Source organism: Lepidochelys kempii, chromosome 1 (genome assembly GCF_965140265.1).
Source record: "Lepidochelys kempii isolate rLepKem1 chromosome 1, rLepKem1.hap2, whole genome shotgun sequence".
Taxonomy (NCBI): Eukaryota; Metazoa; Chordata; order Testudines; family Cheloniidae; genus Lepidochelys; species Lepidochelys kempii.
In genome coordinates this window covers 139,218,042-139,245,849 of record NC_133256.1, presented here as the reverse complement: position 1 = coordinate 139,245,849, position 27,808 = coordinate 139,218,042, and the positions used below count along the sequence as shown (strand labels likewise).

The 27,808-nt window shown below is 39.3% G+C and overlaps 1 protein-coding gene across 3 annotated transcripts in view; it reads left to right on the top strand.

Annotated features, from left to right (window-relative positions):
- Positions 1-27,808, top strand: part of SH3KBP1 (SH3 domain containing kinase binding protein 1) — a 339,518-nt gene that overhangs the window by 171,542 nt on the left and 140,168 nt on the right. For all 3 annotated transcript variants that reach the window (XM_073356811.1, XM_073356821.1, XM_073356827.1), the window contains 3 exons: positions 4,101-4,207; positions 17,363-17,492; positions 23,022-23,096. In XM_073356811.1, the coding sequence (XP_073212912.1) occupies positions 4,101-4,207; positions 17,363-17,492; positions 23,022-23,096 (312 nt within the window). The remainder of the gene's footprint in view (positions 1-4,100; positions 4,208-17,362; positions 17,493-23,021; positions 23,097-27,808) is intronic.

The following is a 27,808-nucleotide window of genomic DNA, read 5'->3' as shown; positions in this document are numbered from 1 at the left end:
GGCTAAACAAGCCAAGCTCCTTGAGTCTCCTTTCATAAGACAAGTTTTCCATTCCTCGGATCATCCTAGTAGCCCTTCTCTGTACCTGTTCCAGTTTGAATTTATCCTTCTTAAACATGGGAGACCAGAACTGCACACAGTATTCCAGGTGAGGTTTCACCAGTGCCTTGTAAAACGGTACTAAAACCTCCTTATCTCTACTGGAAATACCTCTCCTGATGCATCCCAAGACCGCATTAGCTTTTTTCACGGCCATATCACATTGGCAGCTCATAGTCATCCTATGATCAACCAATACTGCAAGGTCCTTCTCCTCCTCCGTTGTTTCTAATTGATGCGTCCCTAGCTTATAACTAAAATTCTTGTTGTTAATCCCTAAATGCATAACCTTATACTTCTCACTATTAAATTTCATCCTATTACTATTACTCCAGTTTACAAGGTCATCCAGATCCTCCTGTATGATATCCCAGTCCTTCTCTAAATTGGCAATACCTTCCAGCTTTGAATCATCTGCAAACTTTATTAGCACACAACCACTTTTTGTTCCGAGGTCAGTAATAAAAAGATTAAATAAGATTGGTCCCAAAACTGATCTTTGAGGAACTCCACTGGTAACCTCCCTCCAGCCTGACAGTTCACCTTTCAGTATGACCCATTGTTGTCTCCCCTTTAACCAATTCCTTATCCACCTTTCAATTTTCATATTGATCCCCATCTTTTCCAATTTAACTAATAATTCCCCATGTGGCACCGTATCAAACACCTTACTGAAATCTAGGTAAATTAGATCCACTGCATTTCCTTTGTGTGAAAAATCTGTTACTTTTTCAAAGAAGGAGATCAGCTTGGTTTGGCACAATCTACCTTTTGTAAAACCATGTTGTATTTTGTCCTATTTACCATTGACTTCAATGTCCTTAACTACTTTCTCCTTCAAAATTTTTTCCACGACCTTGCATACTACAGATGTCAAACTAAAAGGCCTGTAGTTACCCGGATCACTTTTTTTCCCTTTCTTAAAAATAGGAACTATGTTAGCAATTCTCCAGTCATACGGTACAACCCCTGAGTTTACAGATTCATTAAAAATTCTTGCTAATGGGCTTGCAATTTCGGGTGCCAATTCCTTTAATATTCTTGGATGAAGATTATCTGGAGCCCCCCGATTTAGTCCCATTAAGCTGTTTGAGTTTCGCTTCTACCTCAGATATGGTAATCTCTACCTCCATATCCTCATTCCCATTTGTCATGCTACCATTATCCCTAAGGTCCTCATTAGCCTTATTAAAAACTGAGGCAAAGTATTTGTTTAGATATTGGGCCATGCCTAGATTATCCTTGACCTCCACTCCATCCTCAGTGTTTAGTGGTCCCACTTCTTCTTTCTTTGTTTTCTTCTTATTTATATGGCTATAGAACCTTTTACTATTGGTTTTAATTCCCTTTGCAAGGTCCAACTCTACTTCACTTTTAGCCTGTCTCACTTTATCCCTACATGTTCTGACCTCAATAAGGTAGCTTTCCTTGCTGATCCCTCCCATCTTCCACTCCCTGTATGCTTTCTGCTTTTTCTTAATCACCTCTCTGAGATGCTCGCTCATCCAGCTTGGTCTACAACTCCTGCCTATGAATTTTTTCCCCTTTCTTGGGATGCAGGCTTCCGATAGCTTCTGCAGCTTTGACTTGAAGTAATCCCAGGCCTCCTCTGCCTTTAGATCCATAAATTCTTCAGTCCAATCCACCTCCCTAACTAATTTCCTTAATTTTTGAAAGTCAGCCCTTTTGAAATCCAAACCCTAGTAGCAGATTTATTTTTGTTAATCCTTCCGTTCAGTTTGAACTGAATTAGCTCATGATCACTTGAACCAAGATTATCCCCTACAACCATTTCTTCTATGAGGTCCTCACTACTCACCAAAACCAAATCTAAAATGGCATCCCCTCTAGTCGGTTCAGCAACTGCTTGATGAAGGAATCCATCAGCTATCGCATCTAGGAAAATCTGAGCCCTCTTATTATTACTAGCTCTCGTCTTCCAGTCTATATCTGGGAAGTTAAAGTCTCCCATGATTACGCAGTTTCCCTTAGTATTTACTTTATTAAAAACATTAAAAAGGACTCTATCCATATCCACATCCAAATTAGATCCCGGTGGTCTATAGCACACCCCAAGCACTATCCCAGGGGAGGCTCTAATAGTTTTCTTCCCCAATGTAATTTTTGCCCAGACGAACTCTGTCTTATCCATTCCATCGCTTCTTATTTCTTTACATTCTACCTCATCATTGATATACAGTGCTACTCCACCACCTTTACCTTTATTTCGGTCTTTCCTAAGCAGCACATACCCTTCAATACCTGTAGTCCAGTCATGACGACTATTCCGCCATGTTTCTGTTACCCCTATCATATCTGGTTTCACTTCCTGCACCAGTAGCTCTAGTTCCTCCATTTTGTTACCTAGGCTCCTCGCATTGGTGTAGACCAGCCCTTAGAAATGTCAAAATCATTTATCCTTGAGTCACCCAATGTTGATTATAAAATACCATGGCAACTGACATACTTCAGTCTGTCAAATCAGTCAACAGTTACCACTTTGTAAGTGCTGATATTCATATAATGAGTATGTTTATCTTTAGAAAAAAGTCTGTTTTTTATTTGCAGCCTCTAATTTTTGCACAGTCCTGAAGGCATTCTATACAGAATGTATTTATTAGGATACCGCCCAGAAATCACTCTAATGAAATCATCATCGTCACACAATGCTTTTTATTTGTATAAGTGAAGAAAAATAAACTTAACATTTTATGAGATAGTTAGGTCAACTGCATTAAAATATATTTTTATTTTTTTAAAATTCAAATAGTCATCTGCTGTTCATACTATACCTCAAAGACAAGGGAAACTTTCTCCTAAAGCCCAAGATGGGAATATTTAAAAGCTAAGTCATCTAGTGAAGGTAAAATTGCCTTTCATATTTGTCTGCGTGGGACTTCCCCCTGCCTTTTTTTCTTTTTAAAGACCAGCTTTCCAAACTGAAAAAAAGAGAATCATCAATTATATGACTTTTCTCATTCATTTGTCCTAAGGAGCATTTCTAGTACTGTCAATGGGTATTTTTGTACAGTAAACATCATACTGACTGCATGACTTTTTTTTAAATGGAAGTCTAGGGGCATTTGGACAGTAATTATGAAGACACACCTGATTTGTGTGTGCGAATTTGAGATTTAATATTTCAGTTTGTAAGTAAACAAATTACTCATGAAGTGAAGAAATGTATTGACAGTTTTTTCATATGGTATTTGGTATGGTTCCTGCATTGCAAGGCATGTGAACAAGAAATTTCCTTATTTATGACAGAGGGAGCTGTATTTTACTTGGTTTCTATCACTTTATCTCCATCATGCCCACATGCAAAATGCTGTTACTATTCTTTGTTTTGCTAGGTGGCTCTTTAACCAGAAGAGGGTGGGTAGGATGTTTCAGCAGCTAAATTACAGAAAGTTTTCTCTTTCCCTCTCAGTTCCACAAAAAAGTCCAAATATCGATAGATACTGAGCTGTTTGTTTAGCAAGCAATATTCCAAAACTGAATCATCCCATTTACCTGGCTGCATTTAAATCAACACCCTAAATTTAGAATAGTGCACAAATATGCCATTTACAAATATATATCTACGGAAGATGAGCCTACTGGTGCACTGATATTTAAAAAAGAGAGAGAGAGCAAGCAGAAGCAGTATAGTAGTAGTAGAAGAAGAAGAAAGACCATTTATTCTTACTTGAATATCTCATTGTATCAATTTACATCAAAAGACAAAAATAGTTCGAAGGAATAATATGCTCTGTGGTCCTCTGAAAAAATCTGAATATTAGTCTTTTTTTTTGTAAACTGATCCTAGGCACATTTATTAGGGATTGCAAACATTCAAAAAGTTTTGAATAGTGCTCATTTAGAACAGTGCAATTCATCTTCAGTGCTGTCCCATGGAGTGTGTTCAGGGGCACAGTGTAGCTGGGTTGTTTGTTCAGGAAGCCTCATTTTATTTAAATTTTCATCTAAATATTTTGCTCTATTCTTTCATCTCCATCTAGGGGAGAGAAATAGGAGGAGAAGATGTCAGGTGGCTTTCAGTTACATGCCTCAGAATGACGATGAGCTGGAGTTAAAAGTTGGTGACATCATTGAAGTGATGGGAGAAGTAAGTAACTCTTACGTACTGTGTAGGCACACAGTCTTCATTTGCTTTGTACACGCTAACCTTTCAGAGGGTAATATATTTTAAAACAATTCAAAAGAGTTTTATATTATTTTTTTGTTTGTGTTGTCAGTTTAGATTTTTTGCCCCTTATGATTATGTTGTAATTTGATCTGCTTCAAAGCTTTACCTGCAGGAATATGTGCATGCTCCACACCAAGTGGCATTTAAACACAGATCAGTTTCTTGGATTGGGCACCATTTACAAAAGTTTGCGCTTAGAATCAAAAGCTTAGAACCTGCAGGTAGTTCTGCATACGGAGATCTGCTTGTCAGATCGATTCTATACACCTTCTGAGGACTTGATCTTGTGCCATTGAAGCTGTTGGAAGTTATGCTCTTGATTTAAATATTGGGACTGGGAACTAAAATACTAACCTGGAATCTTTAGAATGAATCAGGATATGCTCAGTCATTTAATTTTATTTATTGAGCATTAAAACAATCTATTAAGGATTCAGTTTGATGAAAAGTCCAATAAAAGGCAGGTTTTCAGCTGCCGAGATTTATTTTCAGGGATTTTTTTCAATGACTGAGCAGCTAACAAATCAGCATTTGTTATCCTGCTGAGGATATGGCCAGTTTTATTTCTCTTTTATCCATCACTTAAATAACCAACAATCCATTTAAAAAAAAAAGTTCTTTGCAATCTGGTCAGGTCTCTCAGTTGCCTGTGAAAAGACTAAACTTGACATATCCAAATGTGAGGGGCTTAGTAATCACTGTTTCTTCTTTAACCTGAGTGCACACACTGCACATTGTCCTTCCCAGAACCAGACATCTCATGTCATCTAACTAACCTTATTTTGGCTGTGAGCAGAATTGTAATGTAGGATGTCAAGATTATAAGATATTGGCTAGGACATTTGGATGACACTATTCACCCAACATTCTAATGAGTTCCAAGACTGAATTTAAGCTCATCTTGCTGTGCAATTTGAAACATATTAGACCTTACATGAACATAGAAAACCTCCCTTGAATTGTGTCACTTCAAACTTGATAAATCTGTCTTTGAAGAACAAGGTGATGGAATAAAAAGTCCTCCTAACATAATCTAAATAGGCCCATCCATGAGGAAGAACTATCACCCTCCAATGAATCATATAAGTAACAAATTTAATTGAGAGCCCTCTAAAGTTCAGCCAACAAATGTATCTCTTATTTCTTTTCACACACATTGTAATAACTTCCTTTTTCTGTAATCAGTACAATTTTTCAAATCCAGATGAAATTGAAAATGTTTACGTTACATGTGGAAGTTGTAGACATATGAAAACGAAACATTCCACTCCCTCACCCTCCACCACATACCCACCCCTGCTAATAGTTAAGGGAATGTTTTTCATAAGTAGGTGTTTACATAATATTTAAAATATGTTCAATTAGTAATACGCACATCTGGCATGGAATTCATAATTCTGTCTTGATTGGCACTGCTGAAGGGAGCCTGAGTGTCTTGCAGATTCTCTGCTCTAAGAAAATGTACAGTATTAGCTAAGGCAAGGTTCTATTGGGCAGACCTGGGGGAAGCACTGCTGGGATTACTTTTACTGCTGCACTGAAAAGGTTTGCCAATTGCTTGCATGTGGTGTTGACCATAATGCCTATGGCAGCTGGCTAGAGAATAAGGGGGCCAGAAGTAGATGAGCTGTTTCCCCTTCCTAATACTCATTTGTGTTCTAGGGAAATATCCTACATTGTCATTTGCCCAAATGTAAAATCTTCCTTACTCCTTGCTGCATTAGTGCAACATAAGGTGTTATCTTAGCCTTCTGAGTGGTACCAGACTGGGTTGATGGAAGAAAAAAATTATTCTGCAAAATCAAAATTCTTAAGATCACAGTGAGTACAACCACAGGGCATTTATTATAACCAGAGTTGTTTTTTAGAATGGTGATGCAGAATAGATTGTCTGTGTTCTGTTTTTGCCCCACTGCCCTTGTGGTCAGTATCTATTCCTATGAAAGTACAGCAGGCTTTTCACCATTTCACAGGACCTTAATCTGCCACAGAAAGCTGCAGCAGTAATTTACTGCTTGTCTTTCTCTGTGTCGATGTTACTATGTACAAAGGCATAGCACTGCAGTGTGAACCATGGCACTTCTGACACCCCATAAATACCACTTTACTTAGAGGAATTCATCTTTAAGATGTGAATGCCTAACCTGTGGAATTATTAAGAAAATAAGCACCTCAGTAGTGCAAACCAGAAACATATTTCTGTAAAGTTTTACTTTATGATGTACCATAACATGTGCATTCAAATGATGAATGCACAAACCTGTTATATTAATCATGCTTTGCAAAATGTCCATTACTATTTAGTAGCACCAGCACAAAATTTACTTGCTCAGTCTAAACCATTGTGATTGAATGGTAGTTTATTTGCTTGTTAAAAAATTATTTACCCTGTGTAAATTTTGCAAGGTTAGATCATACAGCTATCCTCACTTATTCCAAGTCCTCCCTTCCACCCACCAAATCTTTTTTATTCACAGTATGAGGTATGATGTCATGCCTGTAAATTTTAAGCCTTGTCTACCCAATAAAGTTGCACTAGTTTAAATTAAATTGGTCTGAAACTGATCTAGTTAAACCAGTGCAAACTCCTGTGCAAACACTCATTTCGGTTTGAGTGGCTCACTTTTTAGTTTATTCTAAACCAATTTGTAACTGACTTAAACTAATCCAAAATAAGCTTGGTTTAGAGTGAAATAAAGGTGTGTACACAGCCTTTTACACTGATTTAGCTAAATCTGTTTAAAACACACTTTTAGTTAGACCAGTACAACTTTCCCATATAGCCAAACCCTTAGATTTCACCTGTTAGAGACAGAAGCTGCCCCCCATTGTATTCTTTTACTGTGCTGCGTCTTTAAAGTATCAGTTTAGGAACTGAGATCTATGGTCTCTGCGGAAGTAAGGAGGTCTCTTGGAGTATGGTTACACAGTAAGCAAGATCCTGTGGTAGCGAGTCTCAGAGCCTGGGTCTACAGTGCTCAAAATAGCTGTGGAGACATTCAGTCTTGGGCAGGAGCTTGGGCTTTGAAGCCTGGGGGGAGGAGAGGGGTGTTGCTGGCTCCAGAGCCCAAGTCCGCACAATCACATGGCTATTTTTAGCACCGTAGTACCAGCCCCGCGAGCCTGAGTCTGTAGATCCAGGCTCTGAGATTCACTGCTGTGGGATCCAGCTTGTTATGTAGACATACCCTTAGGGTTTTCTCTAGCACCTGTGGTAGGTACAGATAGGTATTATAGAAAGCCCGACTAGCAGAAACTGTTTTGGGGTTTGAGTGTAGTGGAGCAGCAAAAAGTTACAAGTTTGCTGTGTCTTATGTAAATTAAAGTATCGCAGTATGACTTGTAAGATTACAATTCTATCGAAGTATTTGAATTGCTAAACAAACTACAGGCACTTTGCTTTTTTGGTTGATGTCATAAGAACCCCTTGATCGAATTATAGCCCTTTAATTCACAGTTCCTTCCTGGTGGTTCTACATGGCATATAAATGTATTTAATATCATAAGATCAAACAGTCAAAAGAGTAGCTACATTTCCACCATTTCTAAGGTTTATGAATGATAGCTCTTTATATGTAGTTCGTTTTCCAAGCTCATTAGTTATAACTTTAATTACAATTGTCCCAAAATGCAGCTATAGCCATCTAATTCTCTTACTGAATGTAAACATTCAAATACCCGTTGCAGTTTTTTCTAGTTCATATAATGCTGAACAATTCTGCCAGGTTAAGAACCTTTGGAATGTCACTTGACAGTTTTGAGCATGTGTTCAGTTTTGATTATTCTGTAATTATACTGCAATACACTTTAAGGCCCAGTCCTCTTTACGAGCAGTGTCTTGGACTACGTGGAGTGCTTAAGGTTAAGCATTGCCAGTAAGTCTTTGCGGTATTGGGGCCTTAAAATATACTGCAGGGTCTTTATACGCAGGAGTGATAGTGCTGCCTATGGTTAAGGAAGTCCAACATTTCCATTAAAAAAAGAACAGGAGGACTTGTGGCACCGTAGGCACTAACAGATGTATTTGAGCGTGAGCATTCTTTTTGCGGATACAGACTAACACGGCTGCTACTCTGAAACCTCTCCATGGTAACACCCTGCTTTCAGTTTCTCATAACTTTAACAATTCACACTAAATGTTTACATGCTGGGTATCCGCCTCACGTTGAAAGTATTGTTTTGCAAGTCTTCGCTCAAAGTTTACAAGAACAGTGAAAAATGTTTTACTGCTCTCACCAAAAAATTCTTATAGCCATTTTATTGAGACGCTTTGGAGCAAGAGCTTAAAATTTGGCAGAGGGGTGGCCGTAGTGTCAGGGATGTGCCTTTTGCTGTTCCTACCAAAATTCCACATATGATCAAGATATAAACCTTTGAATACCTTCTGTCTGTAAAAAGCATGCTGAATGCGAGAGATATAGGGGCTGAGTAGGATTTTTCCCACAATAGTTCTTCCTGGTTGCTGTGGGCCACTAGGTGGTTGGCACCAGAACTGAAAGCAGGGAGACTGCCTCTTTTGTGCTCTCAGTGCTCCCCCTGCAGTCACACAGGTTGCGAGGATAAGGCGGAAGCAACCTGCCTTAAACGCAACGTAGTAAGAAATGGTGTGGGAAGAGAATGTCACAAGGTGAGGGAAGAAGCTCATAGGTGGAAGTGGGATTGATCGGAGCAGACAGCGACAGACCCTTTTGCCTCATAGCAGAGCCTAACAACACTAAAGCACATACTCTCCATCAGAACCTGAAATTGAACCCAGTAGTCCTGTGCCTCTACATTCATCTGCTGTCAGTAAATAGCTGTAAAACCCACAGGCAAAGTGTCTGATTCACCCTTATATGGCTGGTCCACATAGAGGATCACAATATTACTGCTACGAGATACTCTTCTAGCTCAAGTGGTAGAGAACTCTGCTATGGATCTAAGGGTCTGAACCTGCAGATGGCCCAAGTTGAGGGACAGTACTGTTCCAGATGATGATATTTTTTAATTTTAATGACTTTAATTTTTTTTTAAATTAAGTAATTACAGTTTTAAAAACCTACATTAAAAAAACATTAAGGTTGCAAATTTAAGCACTAAAAGTTAGGAAATGCCACATTAAGGTTACTTGTGCAATCTTAATTCAGTCTCCTTGTGCACATGCATTGACATATGGCCTTTGGTTACATGTTCACATACAGTTTTTTCCGCAAGATCCCCTGGCTTACTCAGTGCACAGGATGGGACTGTGCTTTGGGACTGAGGCTTGTATGTTTGTAGTTACTCCTGGGAGAATTCTGCACCACTGTGCAATGCAGAATTTGTGCAGAATTAATGTTCTGTGCAGCATTTCATTTTTCTCTGCAGAATTGGTGCTGCAGAGTTGCTGTTCACCACTAGGGGCTGCTGGACCCAGCAAAGCCCTGGTCTCTAGCTTACAAATACAGGACACTCCTGGGGAGGTGCGTGCGTGCATGCATGCATGCGCGGAGCTGGACAGTTCCTGGCAGCTGCAATTCCTGTAACACCCTGAAGGAAGGAGGCAGCATTCCAGAAACTCTGTACAAACCCAGGACCCAGAATCAGTCTGTTTCTCTCTCTGGATCCCTGGGCTGTGGGAGCATAGGGGGATGCAGGTGTCTGGGATAGGGGGCCCTGCGGCTGGGCTCTGAGGGTGTAGGAGGATGCAGGTGTCTGGGCCAGGGTGAGGGCGGGGCCTCCCTGTGGCTGGGCTCTGGGGGGCAGGGTGTTGGTGCCTAGAGACCAGAGGGGGAGAGTTTTCCCTCAAGATGTGCTCAGCTAACATGAGTGACACACCCAGACTGAGGCACCAACTAAAAGATAACAGAGAAACGGAAACTGGGTTGTCATAGGGGTTTCTTTAATTCGCTACTACTGGGGGAATCTTTTGTTTTCTGTATTGTTACCGACATGGTTGCTGACAGGTATTTTGAAATAAATTACAAAAATAATTGAAACTGGTGTGATCATATAGTGTTCTTTTGACTAATAAAACATTCACAATTTTGTAGAATTTTAAAATACTGTATGCAGAATTTTTAATTTTTTGGCACAGAATTTCCCCAGGAGTATGTAGTTAAGGAACCTGTTGTCTTTAGGACCCCAGAGTTCCTATGTGATGCTAGTCAAGTCACTTAACCATACTTTTCACACTTTGTCAAGGTTCCTTCCCCACTCTGAACTCTAGGGTACAGATGTGGGGACCTGCATGAAAAACCCCCTAAGCTTATTTGTACCAGCTTAGGTTAAAACTTCCCCAGGGTACAAACTATTTTTCCTTTTGTCCCTAGACTTTATTACTGCCACCACCAAGTGTCTAACAAAATATAACTGGGAAAGAGCCCCCTTGGAAACTTCTTTCCCCCCCAAAATTCCCCCAAGCCCTACACCCCCTTTCCTGGGGAAGGCTTGATAAAAATCCTCATGAATTTGCATAGGTGAACACAGACCCAAACCCTTGGATCTTAAGAACAATGAAAAAGCAATCAGGTTCTTAAAAGAAGAATTTTAATTGAAGAAAAAGTAAAAGAATCACCTCTGTAAAATCAGGATGGTAAATACCTTACAGGGTAATCAGATTCAAAACATAGAGAATCCCTCTAGGCAAAACCTTAAGTTACAAAAAAGACACAAAAACCGGAATATACATTCAATTCAGCACAACTTATTTTATCAGCCATTTAAACAAAACAGAATCTAATGCATATCTAACTAGATTGCTTATTAACCCTTTACAGGAGTTCTGATCTGCATTCCTGCTCTGGTCCCGGCAGAAGAAACACACAGACAGAGAGAACCCTTTGTTTCCCCACCCCCCTCCAGCTTTGAAAGTATCTTGTCTCCTCATTGGTCATTTTGGTCAGGTGCCAGCGAGGTTATCTTTAGCTTCTTAACCCTTTACAGGTGAAAGAGTTTCTCCTCTGGCCAGGAGGGATTTAAGTAAAGGTGGTTACCCTTCCCTTTATATTTATGACAAACTTGAACACTAATTGTATGTTCCTCATTTTCTGAGTGGCCAATGTGAGACACCTGGGACCAGATTTGCATAAATGCTGACTGCTCACAGCTGGAAATGATGTGGACTACACCTGTGCATTGAACAGATAAAGTTCTATTAAAATGCTAAATACTCTGAAAAACCAGGCCTGAGGTGTCTTAAGTTGGACTTGCAAAAGTAGTGGAAACTTTTGACAATTTTCGCCTCAATCTCTGTGCTTCAGTTCCCCAGCTGGGGATCATAATACAGTATCTCCTCACTTAGTCGTCCCGGTTAATGTTGTTTTGTTGTTACATTGCTGATCAATTAGGGAACATGCTCGTTTAAAGTTGTTCAGTGCTCCCTCATAACGTTGTTTGGCAGCTACCTGCTTTGTCCACTGCTTGCAGGAAGAGCAGCCCGTTGCAGCTAGCTGGTGGGGGCTTGGAACCAGGGTGGACCGGCAGCCCCCCATCAGCTCCCTTATCAGCTCCCTGCTCCCCTAAGTTCCCTGCGCAGCAGCCACCCAGCAGGCTATCAATTGCTGGCAGTTCAGCTGTCCCTCCCCCCACTGCCATGTGCTGCTCCTGCCCTCTGCCTTGGAGCTGCTCCTGGGAGCCTCCTGCTTGCTGTGTAGGGGAGGGGAGGGAAAGAGGGGCTAATATCAGGGTGTCCCCCACCCCCCTACTCCTGCCCCCACTTACCCCTTCTCCATATAGAGCAGGGTGGGGACAGGACAGGGCTCAGGATAGAGAGAGCTTGCTGGCCGCAGCTGCTAGCTCAAGTTCCTGATCTTTTCAAAGGCGATGTACTTAGAATGGTGTCAGCAAACTTAAAGGGGCAATGCACATCTCTCTCTCTCCCACACACAGGGTGTGTGTCTCTGTCTCCCATGCTGTCTCCCCTCCCTCCATTCATGTTGTCTTGTAGAGTGAGGCTACATTAACAACAATGTGTTAACCCTTGAGTACTCATCCGAATGCTAGTTCATCATTTAGCAGTAAGGCATTCCCTGGGAAATATCCCACCCTCTTCCACCCTCTAACTTCACTACCTCAACCAAGCTTCACAATCATCATTGCTGTGTACAGTATTAAATTATTTGTTTAAAACTTATACCGTGTGTGTGTGTGTGTGTATACACACACACACGGTATAAGTTTTGTCTGGTGAAAAAAATTTCCCTGGAACCTAACCCCCACCCTATTTACATTAATTCTTATGGGGAAATTGGATTCATTCAACATCAGTTCACTTAAAGTTGCATTTTTCAGGAACATAACTACGACGTTAAGTGAGGAGTTACTGTACCACATAATCTTATACGAGTGCTGTGGAGCTAAATACATTAATGTTTGTGAAGTACTGAGACACTATGGTGAGAGCAACATTATGGCCCAAAGCACTTCCATATTCACATCCTTAATCTTTGTTCAAAATATGCCCTGTTAGGTATCATTTGAAAACTAATAATTCACTGGTCAATAATATCATGGTGAAATACATGTAGCAACATGATATGTAAAGTTGTGTATTCCCCCAGTATGATGATACTAGTACATGCTCAAAACAGACAGCCTTGCCTCAGCAAGAGTTGTTAAACAGGTCTATCCGAAACAAATGAATGTGTGTTTACCTCAGTTTACAGATAAGTGGTAAATAGAACCATCAAAACATCAGGAAGAGGAGATGGCAGGAACCAGAACAATTTGCATTTTAACAAACAAAAGTGGGGGAAGATGGAGCATAGAGCTTTCCATGTTGCCTTCCTCACAACTTGAATGAACTTTACTTTGAGGGGGTACCCTTCAGAAGAATTCATTTCAAAGATTAAATCTACTATAAAAGGAAAGGGGCAGTGATCCCCAAATTATCTCTTTCACTAAGAAGACAAAATAACCAGTGCCTGAGGGCCTCTGGAAGAGATCCTAACTGAAATGAGAGGTCCGCCACATCTTGCTGGTAGATTGTGGGTTGAGAACAGTCCTCTTGAACAAAGCCTTGAACCAAACCTTGATAGATTAAGTTTCAGACTTTTAGATGTGTGCTTTTATTTTTACTTACTTGTAACCATTTCTAACTTTATCTCTTATACATGAACTCACTTAAAATAATATCTTCTTTTGTTAATTAACTTGTCTTACTGTTAATCTAAACCAGCAGTGGTGGGTTTTGTCTCCTTAAAGGAGATAATGGATCATCTTCTTCTGAATGTTGCAGGAGAGGGCTGGACGTATCAAAGCACATGGGTCTGGGGAAGTTTAGGAATGGGAGTATGTTGGGGTCACCTGCTAACATTAGCCAAGGCTGGTAAAGACAAAAGTGTGTCTGTGATAACTGCTGGCAGGCTGTTGGACTCAAAGTGATGGAATCAGAGCTGTACAGCATGCAGAACACATGTACATGCTGGCCGCTGACTCCGTGTGTGTCCCAGGAAGGGAGCCACAAGTAGCAGAAGCATTTTGGGGCACTCAGGATTATAATGCAAGCGGTGACACAACCTCTCACTGGTCGGGCTTCACGTTGAATGAGGTGCAGTACTGGAGAATGTCACCTCATGGCACTGCAGGCTCACTACTCCATTTACCTCTGGGTTTTTCCAAATATCTAGCCCACAGTCAGGGGGTTTTACATATGCAACTTTAATACTGGCATTTTCTAACTTTTGAGTGCTTGATTTTGCAACCTTTATGTTCTTCTAACATTGGGTTTTTGTTTATGTAATATAATATTAGAATAATTAAAACTGCATGCATGCTAAAAACTGTAATCACAGTAAATAAAGTTGAGCATGTATGTAGATCTTTACAGGATTGGCACCTATATATGTAACTTAGGTGGCAGAAAACACCTCTTCCAGATTTTCTTTCACCTAAGAGTAACTGCTACTTTAGGACTACATTAGCTGATTATATTGATATATTATTTGTTGTGATGCAGGACCAATATGGAAGGCAAAATAATGGCTGTGTATGTTGTATTATCCATATAGAGTCAAGATGGGAACCATGCGGGGTATGCTGTATTTGGGAAGGGGAAAGAGTTTTCCAAGCCAGATTTCGACACAGAGCCACATATTCTGTTAGAATAAAAAGGGGGAAAATTTTTACCAGAAGCTGTAAAGTGAAGCATTTTAAATAGAATATTCAGCTATCCTTAAACTTCTAAGCCTTGGCTTCACTAGGAAAAAATGCTATGTTCTTAACTCAAGTTAACTTGTAAAATTCTAGTGAAGACAAAACAGTAGTTTTCACTTTAGTTAGAAGGTCATAAGAATGGCCATACTGGGTCAGACCAAAGGTCCATCCAGCCCAGTATCTTGAACCAAAAACAGTATATACAGTATTGTCAGTAGGAGATGGCTTAATTCAAGAACCTTTCCTCTACTACAGGAATCCTGATTTCTGTTCTGTGGTTGAGGTAAAAAAGAAGAGGATGATTTTTACAGTACATGAATGCTAGGCAAGAGTTAGGACCCAGGTGCATAAATCCTGAAAGCACTTAGCTACAGTAACAGATTTTACTGAATACTTGTACCTTCTGATAGGCTACTCACATGAATAATGCATTTCTATTTGTAAGCTTTTATTGACTAAGAATTATCACATCATTTCAAACCATATGGCACAAGGTTGTCCCTATTTGGGGCTGTTAAATCCCAGAGACAGTTTTATATGTAGTTTGCTGTATGAAATAATCTCTAACTAGTGTATTTAAAGTTAATAAAAATGTGCATGCACACACATACGCACACCTGTGTTGTACAATGCTGTTGTTGAAAAAATATTTATTAAAACATGGAGCTCCCCAGTATCCTATGCGAACATCACTTTGCATAGTGTTTTGGAAAGATTCCACTTCTGGCTCTAGTCTCTTGCTCACTGGGCAGACACTGGAAATATCATGCAGTAGTCATCAGTAAGCATTGCAGATGATGTAAGGGTGAATAATGATGAGATTTGTGCGTGTGTGTGTATGGAACTGATATTAATTTATTAAAAATCAGTGTTATGCAAGAGGAAACATACAGAAAAAATTACTTTGGAGGGATGTAAGTGGATAATATTGGTTGGTCTTGTTTTGGTTTTATAGCATACGGGGGGGGGAAGGCAGTAAGGGCTCAATCTTGCAAGATTGGGACCTAAAGGTCTGCATAATTCCATTGTGCTTCATCTTTTGGTCATCTGTAAGTCAGACTTGAGTAACTGTTAGGGTAGTATGGGTAATGAATAAAGGTTCAGTTTTGATCAATAATGTCTTCTGTGAATAATACAGTATTATAAGTAGAAATATTTTATATATGAATTGTATTAAAAGGTGTAGCTAACGATTTTAACCCTATAATTTTCCTCTTTGAAAATTATTATAGGAAAGATTTGGCTTTTGAAAATACTATTGTTTATTTTTCTCTGTTTTTCCCAGCCTTTTTAGTTTGACCAGAGAAGACAAAAACAAACAAGTATATTATTTTTCTAGGACATATGAAAACACTGGCTGAAATCCTAGCCCCACTGAAGCCCATGGGAGTTTTGCCATTGACTTTCAGTGTGGCGGGGCCACTGTTTCACCAAGAATGTCTTGTTCCTTCTTCTCTCTAAGGCAGCAGGTAGCTAACAACCATTATTCCCAGAGGTGTGCTTGACCTCACTGATGTTACTGATCCATCAACAAAGTGTTTTGGCATGGTAAGGTACTGAAGTTGTTAAATGAAAATAGCCACATTGATTTGCATTTCATTCAAAATTAAAGGCAAAAAGTCAGCATAAAAGGACATGAATTTGAATGAGACGCAAGAGGTAGAAAAAACCCTACAGTAAAAATAACTTGGTAAATGTACTTTATAGTAATATATCAAAAGGAAGTAACCAAACAAAAATAAATCACGGTACAGTATATGTCTGGGTTTTAAGATTCAGCTACTTCATCTATAGGTTGAGAAAATATTTTCTATAAGTTGTTGCTGGCATCCTGGATATGTTCTTAATAAATGATTTACAGTATAAAAACTTGTGACTTTTACAAAATTTGCTATATAGCTGAGTTCTTAGCAAATAACTGAAACCGTTTTAATTTTTTGTTTCTAAAAAAATTAGTAAACAGCTACAACTTGCAAAGCACTTGGAATCTGGTTTTCAGAATTTTATTTTATTTATTTATTTTTTGACAGAAAGGAGATGGGTGAAACCACATTAGAGACTGATATTTCACAGACTGAAGCTGTCCTCTCCTGTCACTTTTTTGTGGATGGGCAGTGTCTGATGAATGGAAGATATTAATCTGTCAAAGATATGTTTATCTGATGCAGAGAATAAATCATTCCCTGCTGTCATGTTATAACCTAAAGGCATCTGGTATTTAGGGACTGTCATTTCCTAGTATGATGCTCCCATTCCATATTGGATAGGTTACACATGAGGGAATGAATTATTTTTAGGTGATGTATTTATTTTCTATGGAAATTACATTAGGAAGTTGCTTGCTTCTTTTTCTCCCATTATTATTTATTTCTGTAGGTCCTGTTGACTCTACTGCAATCTAACACACATTAGTACTGTTCTTCATATTCTCTCAGTTCTTTGCCGTTTCCTTAACTTTTACATAATACGTGGTGTCACGTCATGCAGTGGAAACCTAAAGAAGTTGCTTGTAAAGACTTGGAATTTTTCAGTTAGTGTTCTTTTTCATATCCTGTCATGAATGGGGGTGTGGTGTTGCTGCGCACAGTTAACGAGCTGTCATATTTCAACCGCTGCATTTCCTTGGTGGTTGAACTAATTCTTACAAATGTGAAGTGTGCTTGGCGCTCTGTAATTGTGAAGTATTGCTCAGTCATTTTATTTAATGGCTTGTCCACTCCCATGGTTGAACAAATAAAAAAACCTGCAGATGTGCACAGATAATATACATCCATCTCGTGCATATAAAAAGGACACATGCAAATCGCATCCCATTCTTGTAGAAATGCATACAAACAGCTCAAAATCAGTGTTCTTTTCACATTTGTTCTTATTCATACAATTTGTATTTTAAAACATTTAAATAAAAAAAGTACTGTATATATTAACACCCCTTTTTGTTCTGTTTCTGTCTTGCTCCAGGTGGAGGAGGGCTGGTGGGAAGGAATTCTCAATGGAAAGACTGGCATGTTTCCTTCCAACTTCATAAAGGAACTTTCTGTTGATTCTGATGATGTGGAAATTGCACAGGAGGAACAACTAGTAAAGCCAAGTAAGGAACAAAGTATTATCAAGTCAGTCTATTTTTCCTCTTCTTGTTTATTGACTTGCTGATATGCTGGGATCGTCTTACCTCTTGCTTGGAAGAGTTTCAGAATGCCTTGTTCTAAAGCTGGTGCCAGGAAAAGGTTGATTGGTTGTTGATGCTATATGGGTATTAGCACCTTCCCCTTAATTATAGCACTTTGCATTAAAGACCAATCCAGCTACAACTGTGAAGGGCCAAGGAAATGATGCCATTTCATGACTTTAGGGCTTCTGTTTCATAATGAAAATACACTACCATTTTGTCCTTACATGCAGTAGCTGAACAAAATTACCAAAACGCTTATACAATGGTTATACTTAGTTATTTTAGCAGGGGACTAGGAGTGCCAGGCCTTATTCAATGAGTCCTCCTGGGTATTTAAGGATTCATAATTATTGGTGTGGGACATGCGGCACTTTCTCCCTCCAGGTGCTGAGCATGCTACTTCCACATCCATCATTCCCAATCCCTGCTAGCCAAAGGAGCAAAAGGCCAGAACTAGGACTCAGATTTGGTTCTCCCACTGCGCCATCCGCTCACCTGGATTTTCAATACTGCTGCAGGTGAAAAGCATGTTTGGTAACTAAGTTTGCAGTAGTGTCAGCTTGGTAGTGGATTCTCCCAATTTGTAACTTTTTCCTTGATGTAAGGAGAAGAATAACCTGAATCATAAATTTGCTTCTGTATGAATCGGATACTCCTCTCTGTCTTGCTGCATTTCAGTTTCTTCAAGTAAAGATTCTTGGCACTATCTCCAAATTCTGTGGTCACTAGATCCTGTGTTTTAAAAATATTCCCACAGTATTTGCATATTTTAGCATAAGTGCACATTTACTTGATAAGTTGCTCCCTGCCAGGCCATTTGTTGTCTTTATTCTATATGACAGAAATAAGGTTGTTAAATAAAAGCCTACTGTAGTGTTTGGAAGAGGGTTTTTCTAATTTCTTATACGGACAGGTATTAGTGACCAACTCTATATGCGTGGGGTTGGTATGATCTTCATAGAGAATACTGCTTCAGTCTCAAATTAACCTGCTTTAAAAATATTCAGCAATTTAAAGAGAGGTGCAGGGAGGAAATTAATCTGCAGGAGTAATATTGAAGTTATATGTTCCAATATGTAGGCAGGCTACACTTTGAAATTACTACTTGCAATTATAATGTTTTTAATATAAATGCAATGAAGTTTCATAGAATTAATCCCAATTTGTCAATAACATTTCACAAGTTAATTCATAGAGGCTTCAATTTGGAATCTGTATTTTATCTCCTAGATTCTACACTGATGGGTACTTTATAAAAATGTTTATAGGTAGGTAGATTTCCAGGATGGGCCCCCCTTTTCCTGTACGAGAGGGAAAATGTTCCTTTTCTTTGCTAATGTTTCATTTTTAGCCTTAAGTGCTCACTTGTTATGATGATAAGTGTCCCAGAAAAGGCTTTAAACAGATTTGACAAAGGCAAGTAAGTGTAAAATATTTATATCCTTTCATAATGACATAGGTAACCAATTTAGTTAAGTAATCAGATTGCTCCCTTGGGCCTCTTTGCTTGATAAAACCCTACCAATTATAAAATTCATGTTAAAGGGACATCATCAACATAAAAATTACATCTGTCTAAAATCACTTGTACCTTCTCTCCTAAGTAATACCTAAGATTACTTTATCTGAAAGAGAGTGAGAGAATGTTGTTTTTTTTCATTTTGTGTAAATTGAATATTTGAATGTGCTTAGTCACTAGCCAGTTTCACAGTTGTTTATGTGGGTGTTTCAGGCAGCAGCAAAATAGTTCTAAAATGGAAAAAATATTACGAAGCCACAAATAAAGGCAAGGGGACTTAGGGCTCAGCTGTAGTCTCTGTAATTATTTTTTAAAAATTGACAATTTCCAAGTTAACATTATCCCTTTAGGGGCCTGATCCTGTAACAATGGGAGTTTTGTTATCCATTTTAATGAGTTTAGGATTGGGACCGTATGGAAGTCATGCATACACGTTCCTCCAAGGGAGCTAAGGACTGACTGAGTTCTTTCTGGATTGTCTCTTGTAATGGTTACAGCTGTTACCTCATAAATGAATGGCCATTTATAAGGCTACATCAGGTACCTCAATATGTATATTAAAAATCTATACATTAGATAGGCATTAGGCACACACATCAGTGGGAAATGCCACTTAAAATATCCATATTTACTATTTTTTCAGAAGGAAGAGTTGTAGATCAAGCAAATATAAATACATCAAGAGACAGTATGTTACTTAATTTAGGGATCTAATTTCAGGCCTCCAACTCAGTTCCTCGCTTGGAGGAAGACGAGGGATGTTAGTGCTGCAGTTTCTTGAGAGATGGTAGGATCATGTAGTGTAGGACTATAACATCTCTCGGCTTTGTAGCAGCTTGACTACACTGCACCATAGAGTGGACTACGGGTGTGAATTGCAGAGTGCACCAAAATGTTGCCATCTAACTGCCCTATGTGGACACTACTGGCACAAACTAAAATGTATCTAGTTTGCATGAATGCAGTTCTATTTGAAAGAGGACTGTGTTAATGCTAACTAAGTACTTTATAGTCCAGCAGCATCCACGCAGGACAGTTATATTGCAACACTATGGTGTGCTCTGCCATTCAGACCACTGTAGTGCCCACTGTGGTGCAGTGCAGACATGGCCTAGGAGTAGCACTGGTTGAGGTGGACTATATCTAGGGATTATAACACAGGACTCAGAGTCAGATCTTAGATGTTTACTCTGGATGACAAACTTGTATCCATATCGTGCAATCAAGTCTGTGTGGCCTGAGCATCCATGCCGAGCCCCGTGGAGATCAATGGGGATCTGCACAGACTCAGATCTGCCCATGAAGATCCAATTGCAGAATGGAAGTTATAATGTAATCTGGGGCAGTGACTTAACTCTGCTTCCCCACCTGAAAAATGGGTATAATAATACTTGTCCACTTTTTTAGGTCTTTTATGCAGTTTGGTTAATCAAGGTTTGTAAAGCAGTTGGGGATCTTCAGGTGAAATGGACTGTAGAAATGCAAAACATTGTCATTATTTGGTTTTTAATAAGTCTTATTTACTATCTCTGGAGAGAACATTGTCCAGTGCCATAGGTCAGATAGACAGGGACTGTGCTCAAGGCTCTCAGAGTGGAGAAAGTGCAGGTGGGTATGTCCTTGGTGCTCCAAGATTGGTTCTGATGAAATACCATCCCCTCTCCTCTATGTAAGAAAATAAAATATAAATTATGGGAATTTGGGGATGTCTCTCTTTATTTATGCTGTGTCTCTTTTTTAGGACAAGCAAATGTTTTGTAGTAGTTTAGCGAAGTGACTTGGATTGAGGAATCCAGAGTCCTTTTCTCACCACTGCCACAACTGAATGACCTTGAAAAAGTTACTTGGACCAAATGTTTTAAAGGTGGCATCTGTTCTTGGATACTCTGTTTGGAACTCAGTTGGGCCCAGTTTTTCAGAGGGGCTGAGAAACTGTAATTTCCAATGAGTTCTGGGTGCCTTGGCATTTTGGAAAGTAAGGGCTTCGTAAGATCAGAGATAATTTAAAAAATGTATGGCCGATCTGTAAAATGACTGTAATATGCCCTGTCCTCGAAGACGCATGGCATACTTCATTAAGGCTTGATTTTCATACCTGTGCTCACATTGAGTAACTCCTTATTTTTCCAGGAGTCCTATTGATTTCAAAGTGTTGTTGTCTGTTGGTAGTAGATAACATCCACAAGTTGTGTGTGCTAGATTTCTCAGCTGTCTTTGCATTTGTTTATTTGGTTTTAGGATATTCTGAAATACCACAGCTTCTCATTACAGCTTAACAAAAGATCAGGAAAATTGTCGTGTGTAATGAAACTGAGTATTATAACCTTGTGAATGAAAGTCTTATCTTAAGGGGTTTCAGAGTAACAGCTGTGTTAGTCTGTATTTGCAAAAAGAAAAGGAGTACTTGTGGCACCTTAGAGACTAACCAATTTATTTGAGCTCACGAAAGCTTATGCTCAAATAAATTGGTTAGTCTCTAAGGTGCCACAAGTACTCCTTTATCTTAAGGGGGTGATTTCACAGTCCTTTTAATATGCCTGAGGCAATATCACAGCATTTAAAGACTGTTGGATATATCTTGCTATCTCTTTTGCTTGTGTGTAAGTTAAGCTATGACTAGGTCTAATTTAATATATTGGATATTTATAAAACATATTAGCCATGATCTCTAAGAAATCATGAGCGCCAGTACTAAGATTGATGTTAGACTCTGGAGCTAATGATTTAGTTAGGCAATGTAATACATCTTAACTTCTTTACATTTCAGCTGTCTCTTCACTGTCACGCAGCCAAACATTTCCTTCTCTGCTTTCTTAACAGCTGAATGAATGAGTGCTTTCACTTAAAGGTGATCTGCAAAGGAGAAGGGGGAGGGCTTTGTGCTTTTTTTTTGTTGTTGCTTGCTTATGTAGACAGATGGCGTTGGATGTTTTCATTTGTATACTTTATTCTGCCTGTTTATTACAGTATATATACAGTTCTAACTGTTTTTTCCCCTAGAAGATGTTTTGGATGACTGGAGAACTGGTAGGACTATGACAGAATAATATGTAATGAAATCTGTATTAGCTAATGTGTTAGCTGTCTCACTGTAAACAGCAAACAAACAAAACCCACAATCTTTTTTTTGGCAGTAAAGGCATAGCCTTAATCAACTGAAATGGGAAGCAGTCTTTGTTCAGACTGTTTAAAGCTCTTTATGTTTTGTTTGTTTTTTGGATAACACTTATTTAGCTGAATAAACCACTGGGTTAAACAAATGTCTTTAAGAGTCAACATGTCATCCCTTCAGTTAAGAACTGTTAAAGTTCATAATCCATATCTGAAACCTTCAATGAGTCCCTCAGCAAAACGTTGTTTTTGGTATTTCTAATGTCCTGTCTACATTAAGTGAATGCTGGTATTCAGTGACCTGCCAGTGAAGTGTGTCTCTATATCAGGGGCATGAAGTGATATTAATAGAAATTTCCCTACTATAGACAGGGCCTAGGGCAAAAAACAAACAAGAAAAAAGTGTTTGAAAAGTCTTTTCAGGCTGTCTTTAAATCTCAGACAGAGACAAAAAAAGAGGAGACATATTTTCTGTTCATTCACACTTGTAAAATAAAACTTTATGGGCCAAATTTTCTCTCATTTGGCCATTAGAGATTATGGGAAACAATACATTATACAACTCAACCAAGGTGGCTTTAGCAAAATCAAGAGAGATTTCCCTATCTGACATACATGCAGTGAGAATATTTGTAACTTCATGTACAGTCAGATATTGCAGCTAATGGTCTCATTGTTTTGCTAATAGAACTCTTAAAATGTTAGTAATTGAAAGTACAGATTAAAAACTCTTCTTCTACCTTCTTTTTTACCATCATTCGATCTCTCCTTCCCCTCTTCTGTTTCCTCTTTCCTTCTTTTCTTTCATTTCCTGTCAGGAAAGTCTGCCTTTCATGGGACAGTTCTGTACAGAGTGGCACAAGCAAAGATTGACAGCTACAGACGCTATAACAGTGAGTGTAATTAAAATTCAAAAGGCAGTTTTAAAGATGACATCTTACTCCTCAATATATGTTTGATTCATCTACACTTGTAAAGTGTGTCACCATTACTCACTTATGGCTGCACTACCTGTAGATGTGTCTGTGAGCTAACTCTTATTTGCTGCTGACAGATGCCATAATCGTAGCGTATTGAGAAAGTATTCTCATTTTCTCTGTGCATGTGTGTGTGTTTATATATATCTATACAATGTATGTGAGCACGCAACAAGCTGTCAATTGTGTTGGCTTTCGGTCATAGGTGTGGAGTGGGGTGAAAAGTCTTTGGTCTGATGATTTCAGCCATGTGAGACTTGTAGGTTTCTGGAGCGTAACCATACCCTCTGAAGTGTGTTGTTGCTTTTACATTGTTGCATGCAACGATTGTTGAACATATCAAATATATTTTTCTTACAAGAAAAAAGTGTAAAGGAATTTTAAAGAGAAAACCCTGCATTCTTTAAAAATTACATTTGTGCACCCATCTTCTCTTGTCCTGTCCATGACTGCAATTACTGACAGCATTATGGCTCTATGTAATGTACCATTCACAGGAAGAAGGTAAAAGATCTGTCAGTCTAGGCCAGTTTCTAAGCACCAGTCTGCTCATTTCATGATCAGGCTTTTTGCTCCTCTATCCTGGAAGCATGGTGTGCATGATTCATTCCACATGCTTTCCTGATCTTCCTCCTTTCTTTTTCTTCTCCTACTGCAACCCTAGCTCTCAGAATAAGGCAGAAAATATGAAGATGAAAGTCAAAGACAAAGATGGGCAGAGAAGAGAGGAGGAAAGGAAAATGGAAATCCTCTGCTCCTCACAAACTGCTCTCTCATGCAGAAGTCTAGCAGCCAGAGATCAAGCATCACCACGACAACCCCCTCGGCTTGTCCACTCTCACTCTCTGACTCTAGGGAAACAAGTGATCAGTACTTCTGCCCTGCACAGGGAGTGAGGTCTCATGTTTATCTTGGCATGTGCTTCCCTCCAATGCAGTGGTGACAACAATGCTCCCTGGTCTTCATCCTTCCCCACCCTTACTCTGCCCCTCCACTTAGCTGTGGGTTGCTGCTCTCCTGCCTCCCAGAGACTTTGGACCGGTACGTCCTCTATCAGTGGACACTCCCTCTTACACTCTGAGTCTGCCAGGGCAGTAGTCCCCTGCTCTGCTGCCTCTCATCCACCACAGTTTGTTTTTTAGTGACTGGAGCTTTTACCATTCTCCCTTCTTCCTGGTTCAGTGCAGGTGCTGGTGCTCAGCTCCCAAAAGAGGGTGCTGTCTCCTCAGCCGCGGCTTCATAGGCTGTCTGTTTGCAGGCATTCATTTCTTTTTGTGGCTCATCTTTCCCATTCATGTTTCAAACATGCTCTCAGCCCAGCTGGAACAATCCACTTGGTCTGTGGTTTCTCTGCCTTCTTCCCTGGTGGTCCTTCTCTAGAACTTAGTTGTGAGGCCCTCTGTATTCTTTCAGATTCTTCCCACGCAACTTCCTATCTCTGTGATACTGCTTTTGACAATGCTAGACTTACAGGCAGATCCATGGTCTCTGTGGCTATCCGTGTGTGGATTTGAAGCTAGAAAGCTGAGAAGAGGTTCCTACAGATAAGCCTCTTTGGGCAGGTTTGAGACGAGGCAAGAATCTGGTCTCCCATGTGCTTTCAGAGATGCCCTCTCATGATCCAGTGCCCAAAGGGGGTATTTTATCACTCTTCGTCCTATTTCTCTAAGCAGCTCATCTTGCAGAGAAGACTCCTTCTCTATACTGACTTTTACTATCTCTCTTCCAGGGCAGCCCTACTGAGGCTGTGCTAAACCTGCCTCCTCTCATATCCTACCCAATGGTTTTTGGTTTTAGACAAAGTGTTCTTTTGATTCTTCAGGTGCACTTTCCTCCATTTTGGACACCTCCACAAAGACATTTTCATTTAAGAAAGCCTAATTAATTGTAGTCATGATAGCCCACGGAATGAAGGATTTGAGTTTTATTATTTCTTCTCTCCTGTTCCTGAAATCTTACTTGAAAATAGGACAGTTCTTTGACTTCTCCATGAGTTAATTTCAAAAGTAAATTCACATGTATATATTAAGGAACTCACTGTTCTTCCTAAAGCGTGTCTTGATTGTCCACTTTCACAGCAGAGGAAACTTCATTCCCAGGCCTTCAAACAAGCTCAGAAGTTTTTACCTCTCCACTGTATTTAAGGATTTTATGAAAATCAAGAGGAGTTCATTTTGTTTTGAAAGTCATAATAAAAGGACATTAATATAGTGGATTAAAAATTGTTTTCTGTTAGCCTATGATCATGCTAAATGACCATGTCCTAAAATTGTTAAATTCCATTCAGTTAGGGTACAGCAGCTCTTTCTGAGCACCAAGGACTGAGACACTGCCACTGAAATTTGTAAGATCATCTCCTTGCATTTACGTTCAGCATTATCCTTGGACCTCTCCTCATCTGCTGACATCACTTTTTGGCCATTAGGTATGGCAGGCTCCACTATACAGTAAGCCAAAATGTAGTATGCTGGGGAAATTGCTTCTGGGTAGGGTGGTTTGAAGAGGGATATACGACAAAGGAAAATTACTCACCAGTAATTTTGTTTATCGCAGTCCTCTCTTCTCCCATCCTACACTCCTCCCATGCCTCCTCAAAGAATTCTACTTGGAATTGTTTTATTTTGTCTTAATTTCTCCTTCTCTCTCTTTTCCTTTCTTTTCATCTGGAAGTGCCGTAACTGAAGGAAGTAGGCAGATTGGCGCGTATTTAATGCCTTGATTGACAGATATTTTGCCTTGATAGGTGGAGCCATAATGCTGTCAGTAATAGCTGCTGTTTAGTGTTATGGAAGAAGACAGGATTGCTACAAACAGAATTACCAGTGAGTAGTTTTTCTTTTGTGCTTTCTACTCTTCCACCAGTTTAGACCTTTTTTTTTTTCCTTTTAAAAATATTTTCTAGACCTTGAGTAACTGTTGCTGGTCAGAGTTCAAAGAAAGCAATATATGATTCATTACCTATTTATAATATGAATACTGTTGAAATAGCTCATCATATGAACAAAGTTAATTCACACAATTTTTAAAACATCATGAATTTTACAAATTTAAGGAGAGGTTTAAACTTTTCCATTTCTCTCCAATGTCTCTTAACTTGCTTACAGTATTTGCTTTCTAAAGAGAAAATATAACTAATATAGAGATGCTACAGTGTAAAGTAACATTTGAGGAAACAACAGTGCGAACATTTCATGAGGCACAATTTTCCTGAATAAGAATTAGCATACTGAGAAATGTTGCCTGAAAAACAAATGTGCAGATGGAGAAAAGGAAAAAAAACAGTGGTGGAGAGGGAGAAATGCATCAGATCCTTCCAAAGATTCAAGAACCCACCCGCAAAAAATGTTTTATCAGGCTTATAATAGACAATTTTCCTCTGGCTGTCAGGAAGAAATATTGTTTGATTGTGATTGTTACAAGTCCCTTCATGTAGTGTAAGCAATGTGTTTCTGCAGCCACTCAGAACAAGGGGGATAAATATAATTCAGAAATCAAGAAGGCAGCAGACAGAAGCACAGTATAACCAGTCTAAAATTAAATTGTGAGAATACTCTGTGACCGTTTATGGGGAATGGAAAAAAGGCTCCAACTTCAATGTTGATGGCTCAGAATTCATGTTAAAGACAATTCAAAGAGAGTTGTGCTCACACTGCACGTCTAATGCATGCTGCTCCATGGTGCAGGAAACCACTCCCCTTTACCCGGCATGATTTCTTGCTAAGGAATAAACAATTTGGGGCTGCTTGTCACATAGCAAGAATCATTGTGCTAAGGAAAATGAACATGCTGAAAGGAAATGACACTGTTTGGATTACAGAATTACATCTCCTGAAAGAATATATCTGATGATCAAATAAATAAATAAATAAATAAATAGAGTAATGCAGAGGATAGTCTAAATTTGCAACTTGTATGCACTATATACTGCAGCAGAAGCATTTTTAATTACGGTTTTACCCTGATTATAAAGCATGTGTTTGTTTTTCAAAATGTGCATTCATAATCATAACATTGTTCTGAACCAATATTTTAAAGCAGTTTTACGTAAACTGCTTTTCCTTTGTCTTTAATACTACTCTGAGGTAGTGTGAACCTAGCATCAGGGAACATAGGATATTCACAGAAAACAAGGCCAGAGACGAGTGCTGGGTGCGCAAAAAAACCAAACGAATCATGGTGGGCTGTGTGTGTATGCGCGCGCCTGCTCTCTCCTGCTTGCCACCGGGAAGGAAGGACCCTTCCTGCTTCGCTTCTTGACAAGATAATCATCAGGTTGTCACCATGGAACCACCCATCCCATGAAAATTCACCAGCCAAGACTTCCACAATCCCATGCTGCCAATCTCTGCTAGAGGGGCAGAGTATACTTCTTCTCTCTCTTCCTTTCTTCCTTAAAATCAGTGGGGGAGAGAAACAAACTCCATTTACACAGTTCTCCCTTTATCCCATTAAACACAGCTGACAGCATTTCTCTCTGGATGCCAGACCAAATTAGGAAAATCTCTTAGCTGTCTCAGGTGTTTGCCTCTGAACAGCTGACCTTTGTATCACTTGGTCTGGTAAAGCTTAGAGGGCATCAGGGAGGCAAGGCGGAAACATTGGCTACTGGCTATTCTGCCAATTACGTT